We start from the raw sequence: 11,243 nt of genomic DNA on the forward strand, positions 1-11,243 counted from the left end.
CAATCCTCGTTCCCCCCCCCCCCTTCTCCCCATCGCCCTACCATCCACCCTTCCGCTCTCTCCACCTCTTCCCCCATCTCTCTCCTCCCCGCTCTCTCCCCCTCTCCCCCATCTGTCTCCCCCTCTCCCCCATCTCTCTCCCCTCCGCTCCCACCACCTCTCCCCTATCTCTCTCCACCTCTCCCCCATCTCTCTCCACATCTCCCCCATCATTCTCCCCTCCGCTCTCTCCACCTCTCCCCCATCTCTCTCCACCTCTTCCCCATCTCTCTCCCGTCCCCCCCCCCCCCGCTCCCTCCACCTCTCCATCATCTATCTCCACCTCTCCACCATCTCTCTCCTCTCCCCCATCTCTCTCCCCTCCGCTCTCTCCACCTATCCTCCGCTCCCTCCGGCCACCTCTCCCCCATCTCCCTCCCCCCTCCCCTCCGCTCCCTCCACCTCTCCCTCATCTCTCTCCCCTCCGATCTCTCTCCCCTCCGCTCCCTCCACCTCCCCCCCATCTCTCTCCCCTCCGCTCCCTCCACCTCTTCCCCATCTCTCTCCCCTCCGCTCCCTCCATCTCTCCCCCATCTCTCTCCCCTCCGCTCCCTCCATCTCTCCCCCATCTCTCTCCCCTCCGCTCCCTCCACCTCTTCCCCATCTCTATCCCCTCCGCTCCCTCCATCTCTCCCCCATCTCTCTCCCCTCCGCTCCCTCCATCTCTCCCCCATCTCTCTCCCCTCCGCTCCCTCCACCTCTCCCCCATCTCTCTCCCCTCCGCTCCCTCCACCTCTCCCCCATCTCTCTCCCCTCCGCTCCCCCCATCTCTCTCCCCTCCCTTCCTCTTCTCCACTCTTGTCCTCCTCTCTTTCACGAACATACCATTACTGAGCATAGACATATTGGACATTAGTGACTGACTATATACTGAACAACCACTGACAGACCACACCGGCCACACAGTAGTACAGCCACCTAATGATAGTGATAATGATAACAATTGATAGTCAGTCGTGTCCAACTATGACCATCAGAACAGCAGAGGAGGCAACTGCTGTCCCAGACTATATGGGTTAGAATTTGATTGTATAGAGAGACTGTCTTCGCCCAAGTTACACCCCAACTCTCTCTCGGCCTCTTTAATTAAAGAGGGTTTCAGGACAATCGACGTTGGGATGGTTCCTGAAAGGCCAGCTAGCCCCCCCCCCCCCCCACCCCCACCCCAATCCCCCCCCCTCCCCAAGGCTGCAGCACTAAGAGCCAGTGCAGATTTTGCTTCCGAGTTGGAGAGTCATAGTCCTTCACAAAAAAAAAAAAAAAAAAGGCTATAAGCTGTTAATGACTTCCTATTGCAACGGAAAAAAACCCATTGGTCATACATCTCTCACTTTCCTGTTAGCCCAGCTTCTGCAGCCCACCAAATAAAACCACCACTAAACACTAATCCACCCTAGCTCCCCCCCTACCCCCCCCGCCTCCTCCCCACCACCCCTCCCCACACACACACACCTTACCAACCCATCAAAACCCCCCACAACCACCACCCGTGGAGCACTCAACAACTCTGTCACACTGTCACACCCATCCCATTCACCCCACCACCACTACAACACTAACTGGGCCGTCCACAGTTCGACAGAGACACATGTATGGAGCCATGCACGCGCACAATTCCAGCCACGTTGTCGGCCACACCACGCGCGGCCGCTTGCTTCGCACGCGCGCTCGCAGCAGCAGTCCAACTCAGTCCAAGCGACCAACGAGTGTATTACTGGTTGTGAATGAGCGGGCCGTGTGGCGGCCCAAAAGTTAATGCCTGCAATCGCAACCCCCTCCACCCCCAACGGCCCCTCACCCCCTCCTCCCAATTCCTTTCAAAGGGCTGCACGTTCGAGTTCCCCGCAGTCTCTCTCCTCTCTGACCTGTCTCCCTCGGTCTGTGAATAGAATAGAATAGAATAGAATAGAATAGAATACTTTTTATTGTCAAGAAACCTTAAAGTTTATAAGACACAATGAAACATAAACATGAGCATATTAAGAAGAGAAACATTCATGAACAAATGTGTGTGTGTCTATCTCTCGGTCCGTCTGTCTCTCGTCTCTGTCTGTCTCTGTGTGTGTCTGTCTGTATGTCTCTCATCTCTGTCTGTCTGCCTGTCATGTCTGTCTGTCTGTCTCGTCTCTGTCATGTCTATCTGTCTGTCTGTCTCTCTCTGTCATGTCTGTCTCCCTGTCCCTCTCTCTCTCTGTACTTGTCTCTTTCTCAGTCTGTCAGTCTATCTCTGTGTCTGTCTCTGTCTCTCTCTCTCTCTCTCTCTCTCTCTCCACACACACACACACACACACACACCGGCACACACACACACACACACACACACACACACACACACACACACACACACACACACACACACACACAAACCGCAACACACACCACAGCTGTCACAACACTGAACAACTACTACTACAATTACAACCAAAAAAAGTCCCTGGATCACTCACACAAACAAGCGGCACTACGGCCACCTCACAAAGTCAGTCAAAGTAATTCGAGTTCATTAAACCCATTCAAACTCAGCCAGTGAAAAAAAACAGACGGTTTGCATGCCCGACGGCACACCTCGATTAGTCTCATGCGGCAAACCCAACCCTCCCCCACCCCTACCACCAACCCACCCCATGCACCCACCATATCCTCAGCTTTTAACCAGTTCAGTGCGCTAGCCATTGACCTGTGTACGCTAATAAAGAGGGCACTAAATAAAAATAGCCCCCTGACACAATTGAAAGCCACCACACACACGACCACTACCACACCGCCAACTACTAATGGTCAACAGTTGGCTGTTGAAATTGATTCCTAAAATAACGCCACACCACCTTTAATATGAGTGACACCAGGGGGTTGTCAATTTTGTCGATTGGCACGACACTGACGTACTTACGTTGCTTTGAGATGCAGTTAGTCAATTTCACCAGCTGCTGGCAGCCCGCCAAACTCTCAGTCCTGATTCCGAGGTTGACAAGCGATTGTCATGTCGCACGTTCACAACGAACGACAGCTTGTCTGTTCTGCTCCGCTGATTCAGTGTTGTTTTCAAGCGTGTTTCACGAGACTGACTGGCTAGTATCGGATGAGGGAGACGATAAACTTGAGGTCCCGTACTGTACGTGTGTGTGGTAGGCTATGCACTTAACCGCATGTAAAAGAACCCATGGCAAGAAAAAAAAAAGATATATGTATTAATGCAACTGATTACATCACTGTGAAAAACGTATATCTATATTATACAGTTTGGAAATGCGTTATTCTTTGAATTTCAACTGACGTGTTTCCAATGCTCGGGATCAGTAAAATTAATGGTTATTACTTTAGTATCGTACATCTGCATGTGTAAGTATGTATGTGTGTATGTATGTGCATGTATGTATGTGTGTAAGTATATATGTATGTATGTGTTAATCTGCGTTGCACGGTGGGGAAAAAACTCATTTTAACTCTTCCCCTCCCTCTCCCTCTCTTTCTCCCTCTCTTTTGGTTTTGTTTTGATGTAAAAAAAAATCTGTTTGTTTTTTGTTTGTTTTTTTTAAAAACCATTCAAATGGAATTCTAACACACATGCCAGAATGGTAACTTAATGGTCTCAGAACCTTCCAGTCCACAGGAAACCGTCGATGTTAAGTCGCCAGAAGGCCACACACCAGAGAAGACCCTCCTGCACTGCTACCAGCGAGTCACTTCGGCTGTGTTCAGTTCAGTGCTGTTCTGATTCAACAGACTTAAGTTTTTGGTGCGATATCTTTGGAAAGAACGGACAAACGGACAGATTTTGATGGAATGTTTTGACGAGTGATGGGCCACAAAAAGGCGAGAGAAAAGAGGGGGAAAAAAAAGAGAGTACGTCAAATAAGTTACATGAGGCTATGCAGTCTTCGGAGACAACACACACACACACACACACACACACACACACACAGACACACACACACGAACACACGCACGCACGCACACACACACACACACACACGCACAAACACACACACACACACACACACACGCACGCACGCACGCACACACACACACACACACACACACACACACACACACACACACACACACACTTCCCGTCCCCTCTCAGTCCCCCAATCCTAACATCTTCCCCTACCCCCCCCCACCCCCACCCCCTATACATCCCCAGTCCCCCACCACACACCCACTGCCATCAGCACTCAACATCCAACACTTGTGTGATTGTGTGAACGCTCGATGTAACCGCAACACTTTAGCTACCTTATCTGTAACGAAGCCTTAATGGAAACATATCATGTACAAACCAGGTAAACTAATGGAAGATACAAAATGCTTTCACACACACACACACACACACACACACACACACACACACGCACGCACGCACGCACGCACCCCTCCACCTCCCACCCCCACCCCCACACGCACGCACACACACACGCGCGTACACAACTCACGCACAGATGTTGCGTTTCAACGAAAGGGCGGCCCTGTAAGTGTCATAACAGAACAAGTGAATCAAGAAACAAAGGTACGATATCAACAGATTGAATCACGCTGTGTGAAAGTTTCACATTGCTGCGAATAAAAGGGGAAGCAGGCTTTTAGCCCCCCTCCCATCCCCCCTGCTGCCCCCCCCCCCCACACACACACACACTAAACCTCCACCCACCAACTGTACGCACGTATTTGTGAGTATATCATGGGTATAATATTGATGATCATTTTTCTCTCTACGGGGTTCTCTGTGGCGTTTTGTCTGTGTGTGTGTGTGTGTGTGTGTGTGTGTGTGTGTGTGTGTGTGTTGTATGCAAGTGTGTGTGTGCGTGCGTGCGTGCGTGTGTGTGTATGTGTGTGTGTGTATGTGTGTGTGTGTGTGTGTGTGTGTGTGTGTATGTTGCATGTGTGTGTGTGTGTGTGTGTGTGTTGCATGTGTTAGAGGTTTTAACTTAATCTGTGAAAATCACGTTTGAAGTGCTGCACAAAAGGGTACGAATCGATGCATTTGTCTGCCTCTTCTCTCTCTCTCTCTCTCTCTCTCTCTCTCTCGCCTGTTGAAATGGTGCTTGGTGTCATATACTGTACCATGTCAAACTGATGCAAACTAGGCCTATCGGTTTGCTCTGCTTGGCCAAATTTCGCGCGGCTAACAGTGAAAAGACGACCCGTCTTGCCCGGTTCGCTCTTAGCCAATCAAATGGTGGTTAACATCTTCCGGCGTGTGGACTTTGGCATCTCGCCTGTTGATGGCACAATAGCATTATACGTACATTTCGTTTGTTGATTTTTTTTCTTCCGCTGAAAGAGACAGCTACCTATTGATATCCTTAGACATGTTTGTTGTTAAAAAGGCTATTGGCCAAGGCGATGACGAATCCAACACTCAGGACATTTATTTTGTAATCATTTTATGATGATGATGATGATGATTATAATAATAATAATGTGCATTTATATAGCGCCCTTTCTCTCTAAGAGCTCAGGGCGCTTTACATGAAAGAAAAATATTTCAAGTTACATAAAACATTCATGACCACTCTTTTTCAAAACCCCCTCCCCGCCTCCCCACCCCGCACCCTACCCTCCTACACACACTCTCCCCCTCCCACTCTACATACATCCAAAGTGAGCTGACATGCGTGGTGTTGGAGAACAAGGAAGCTGAGAGTACTTATAGACAGGTCTTAAAAAGATACGTTTTTAGTGATGAGCGAAAAGCAGAAATAGAATCAGATGCACGCATGTGCTGAGAAAGGTTGTTCCAGATGTGAGGAGCAGTAAAGAAGAAAGAACGTTCACCATAGGTTCTTGTACTGACACGAGGAAGTCTCAAAAGATAGCAGTCAGAAGAAGAACGATTGTGCTATAATCACCGTCCCCTGACACCGTTCTCCACGTTCCAAGACAATGAACCGCACACCGTGTGCAGTATGCAGAAAGATCCCAAGGGAGAACAGGGTGGCGAGGAGGGGGGGTAGGGTGGGGGGTGGGGTGGGGGTGGGGGGGGGGGGGGCAATATAGGTGGCGTTGTTCCGTGGCAACGCGCTCTCCCTGGGTAGAAATTTCCTCAGAGAAATCTGACGCGACAAAAATAAATAACTAAATAAACGATTAAAATTAATAAATAAATGAATAATGAATAAATAAATAAACAAATAAATGATTTAATAAATAAATGAATAAATAAACAAACAAATAAACGAATAAATGAATAGGTAATTAGAAATGATAATTGTGTTGCTGTTTGGTTAAAGAAATGAATAATGAATGAATAAGTAAACAAATAAATGAATTAATAAATAAATGAATAAATAAACAAACAAATAAACGAATAAATGAATAGGTAATTAGAAATGATAATTGTGTTGCTGTTTGGTTAAAGAAATGAATAATGAATGAATAAATAAACAAATAAATGAATTAATAAATAAATGAATAAATAAACAAACAAATAAACGAATAAATGAATAGGTAAATAGAAATGATAATTGTGCTGCTGTTTGGTTGTTTTTTTTGTTTTTGTTTTTTAAAGAAGGGATACAACATAACACAAAATACAGCCTCTGGATTCACCGAGTGTCTAAAAATATTTCATTGATTCTAATTCTGGTTGTGTACGTTGTGGTGTTTGACTGACGCCTCTTACTTCACTGCTTTGGTGTGTGTGTGTGTGTGTGTGTGTGTGTGTGTGTGTGTGTGTGTGTGTGTGTGTGTGTGTGTGTGTGTGTGTGTTATTTAATTCTTCCAAGAAACACGTAAAACACACACACACACACACACACACACACAGAGAGAGAGAGAGAGAGAGAGAGAGAGAGAGAGAGAGTGTCACTGAATCAATCGATCTTCACTGTCCAAGCACGCAAAAAAAAAAAAAAAAAAAAAAAAACCCTCTCTGAACATTCCATGGACGTCGTTGGTCACTGAGGAGCAAGAAGATTTAATTAACTAATTTATAAATCATGGGGTATTTAACCTTCCCAACTAACCCACATTTTTGCTGCTTGCGTCTCCTCTCACTGGCACTGAGGTCAAACCATCACTCCTACCCCTATCATAATAATAATGATGATGATAATAACACTTTGAGCAGCAGACTACGGGCCCTTTAACTGACTTTTACAGACCACCACCTCCCCTGCTAATATAATAATAACTCAATTAATTAAATTGACCGCACAAGCGGGCGACGGCCATAACTGACATTCGTTTGCAGAGTGGCGATTTTCGCTCTGCGCTCGTGTGCGGCGCGCGCTTTGACGCATTTAAACTCTGATTGTTGCTCGGCGCACACTGCATGCAGGTGGCAGGATTTAAAGAGGTGAAGGGATTACTCAGGGGTAGGGGCTCACGTGAGTGAGAGATGGTGGGATGGGTGTGTGTGTGTGTGTGTGTGGGTGGGTGGGGATGTCACGTAGAGGGGTGGAGTGGGATTGGGCGGGGTGGGTGTTGGGCGGGGTGGGTGGAGGGAAGGGGGGGGGTGGTGGTGGTGAAGGGGTGACAAGACTAAATTAATGGCTGCGGGATGTCGCGACATTCAGTGACACTTGCTACGCGTGTTGAGGTGTGTGTGTGTGTGTGTGTGTGCTGCAGTCGTGGAAGTGGTATGTGTGTGTGTGTGAGCGAGCATGTTTGTGCATGAGTGTATCTATGCATGTGTGCGTGTGTGTGTGTGTGTGTGTGTGTGTGTGTGTGTGTGTGTGTGTGTGTGTGTGTGTGTGAAACAGAGACATACAAAAGAAAAAAAATCACCAACAACCATAAACTGAGAACAATACGTACAACTTACAATGCAAAGACATCAACACACACACACACACATTTTTCAGGCGCGAATGAAAAATGTGTTCATTACAAATATACCCTATTTACTGAACTTACATACATTTTTCAAAATCTACAGAAGTTGCTTTGGGGCGAAAAATCTGCTTAACACACTAATTATACATCAATCGGTCAAATACTCTTAATTGGCTTAAAAATTAAAAGTATATACATTCATCGGAGGCGCCTTTAACTGTGACGGGCGCACTAACCCAGTGGTTAAAGCGTTGGACTTTCAATCTGAGGGTCTCGGGTTAGAATCTCAGTATAGGCGCCTGGTGGGTAAAGGGTGGAGATTTATCCGATCTCCCAAGTCAACTTAATTATGTACAGACCTGCTAGTGCCTGAACCCCTATCGTGTGAATACGCAAGCAGAAGATCAAATACGCACGCTAAAGATCCTGAAATCCATGTCAACGTTCGGTGGGTTATGGAAACAAGAACACACCCAGGGTGCACACCCGCGAAAACGGAGTATGGCTGCCTGCATGGGGTAAAAACGGTCATACACGTAAAAGCCCACTCATACGAGTGAACGTGGGAGATGCAGCCCACGAACGAAGAAGAAGAAGAAGAAGAAGAAGAAATCGGAGGCGCCGATGCAACAGTCGCTTTGGTGTTCGACGTCTGATCCAGTGTTCACCAGTGATCTGGGTTCGAAGCCCCGTTTCGAGGCATGGCGTTGAGTTCTTTGGGTAAGGCACTGTACTCAGTCCGATGTTCCAAGCTCCACCCTAGGTGTGAATGGATAGGTATAATTATATACCTGACTTCTGGTTGAGTGAAGTTTCAAACGGCGGAAGGAGAGCGTTGGGCCCCTGCAGTACCTATGCCGATCCCCAGACACAGTGGGTATGAATTCACTGCCCTGACAGCCAAAAACAAAAGGCTCTGGGACTTTTAATTTTTAACCTGTATTATCATTACGCAGCATGCCTTAATATTATCACCCGGGTAATAAAGTCCTGATTTAGCGTCCCAAATTTACGGGTATATGAAATGATATTACCGTTGGTACATATTCTAACCCCTGTTTTCAATGATTTTCGACTCTATTTTGAGGGTCAATTTACTCTTTTTTTTTTTTATCTGGATTTAGTCGCTATTCTAACGTGCCGCCATCTTGCTCTTTCCGTTTTGGGCCCCGCAAACTGTGAGAAGGTAAACATGAAAACATGGCGCCTTGAGACGACAAGTGTCGGGTCGGATTCATATCATGGGTCATTTCTCGTCGAATTATCCATAATTCTTGATTTGAAGGGACGATTACACACAACATGTCCCTTTCTCAAATGTCTCTATTGCAAAACATACGACAAAATTTTTCGTTTTTAAATGGGATCCAGAATTTAGACGGCAAAGTAGGACTTTACCTTAGGACTCAGACCACCTGGAGAGGCTCAGAAGAGATCGAAAAAAAACAACAACAAAAACAAACAACAAAAAAAAAAACAAAAAAAACAACAACCCAAATCCCGAACCTTTGTGACACGTGTCCATGCAGTACCTTTCGTTTCCAAAACACAGGCTCTCACACTGACACCCTCCTCTCTCAAGCTCCCCCCCCCCCCCCGCCCCGCCCCCACCCAACCCCCGGAACCCTCCTCCAAACCCTCTCAACTCTCGCCCTCCATAGAGGTCCATTTGCTGCAGGCGTACGTACGTGGCTTGCTAAAATGCTACAGATGTTATGCGACTGCTGTAATGGTATTTACTACAGATAGATGTTATACTTGTTATAATCTGCTGTCCTTTCTGAACACATTTAAGCTTGTTGCATCTTCTTGGTGAGCCGCCTGTCTCTGCTACCATGTCATATCTGGAACTGCATTCCCGATACCTCTCTGACATCTTTCAAATCTATGTACCCTCCCGTTCTCTTCGCTCTGCTGCCGATGATAGAACCTTGATTCCGCGTCCCCAAAATACAAAAGAGAACAGCACGGTGGTCGAGCCTTTTTATCAATCTGCTGTTCGAATATGGAACTCTTTGCCTCACCACGTCCGTCACAGCCCCTCACTGCCTTCCTGTAAATCTAACCTCCAGACTTTCCTCTTCCAGCAGCATTTCCTCTAGACCCTCTCTCATACGTGAAAGTGATTAGTTGATTGTGTAGGTATATCTGTAACGCTGTATTGTGTGTGCGTCGAATGTATGTATGTTATGTATGGATGGATGTTTATTGTGCATGATTGTGAATTGAGGGCTGAGTGACGGGCGCCATAGCCGAGCGGTTAAAGCGTTGGACTTTCAATCTGAGGGTCCCGGGTTCGAATCACGGTGACGGCGCCTGGTGGGTAAAGGGTGGAGATTTTTACGATCTCCCAGGTCAACATATATGCAGATCTGCTAGTGCCTGAACCCCCTTCGTGTGTAAATGCATGCAGAAGATCAAATACGCACGTTAAAGATCCTGTAATCCATGTCAGCGTTCGGTGGGTTATGGAAACAAGAACATACCCAGCATGCACACCCCCGAAAGCGGAGTATGGCTGCCTACATGGCGGGGTAAAAACGGTCATGCACGTAAAAGCCCACTTGTTTACATGCGAGTGAACGTGGGAGTTGCAGCCCACGAACGCAGAAGAAGAAGAAGAAGAAGAAGAGGGCTGAGTGTGTTTCGTATGAGTGTGTGTGTGTGGATTGTAAAAACGCTTTGTGCAATGAGGAAAACGGATAAATGTCCAGTAATTATCAACATCATTTTCATTATTTGTATGTCAGAGCTTTATTCTTATATCACGCCGACGTCTGGTTGACCCCTTTCTGAGACGTGACGTCATTTTGCTTTGGGGCGTCATTGGTGACACGGATGACGTCATTCGCAGGCTGTCGGCCGATGAACAGAATTCTCCTGGCATGAGAGGGGAGCGCGCAGCCACAGTCCCAGAAGAAGGTGACGTTGATTAACATACCTGGAATCAGATGATGATGATGATGATGGTTATTATCATCATTATTATTATATAGCGCTGAATTTTGTGCAGAGACAAATCAAAGCGCTTTCGCACCAGTCATTCACATGCATGCATAACTCAAAAAGTCAAAATCTTGAAAATACTAATTATCGCATTTTGGGATAACTATCGAGCAGATACCTGAATTTGTTCAGATTTTGTGCAGTTTTGATGTTACTAGTATTCAAGGCTGTTCCAGTGCTTGATAACTCGATAAGCAAAACAAGATCAAATCATCGACACAAATTTGTTCATCTTAGCTCCTCCTCTGACCCTTATAAATACAGTTTTTTTCCCATCAACCATCCCCGCCTGGAACTCCCTGCCTGCAACAGCAGCCGAGGCTCCCTCCTTGGTAGCTTTCAAGAGGGAGCTGAACAAGATCACAGTTTAGTTCCCCCCCCTTTTTTTTTTCTCCAAAGGATCCTCCGGAGGGACGCAGCGA

The 11,243-nt window shown here is 46.8% G+C and overlaps 1 protein-coding gene across 1 annotated transcript in view; it reads right to left on the bottom strand.

The window, feature by feature from the left end:
- Positions 1 to 10,451: 10,451 nt before the first annotated feature.
- The window catches only part of LOC143288865 (uncharacterized), a 15,392-nt gene continuing 14,600 nt past the window's right edge, over positions 10,452 to 11,243 (bottom strand). Inside the window, exon 10 of the mRNA XM_076597516.1 lies at positions 10,452 to 10,756. Coding sequence (XP_076453631.1) covers positions 10,581 to 10,756 — 176 coding nt within the window. The 3' untranslated portion in view covers positions 10,452 to 10,580. The remainder of the gene's footprint in view (positions 10,757 to 11,243) is intronic.

This window comes from Babylonia areolata, chromosome 13 (genome assembly GCF_041734735.1).
Source record: "Babylonia areolata isolate BAREFJ2019XMU chromosome 13, ASM4173473v1, whole genome shotgun sequence".
NCBI lineage: Eukaryota > Metazoa > Mollusca > Gastropoda > Neogastropoda > Buccinidae > Babylonia > Babylonia areolata.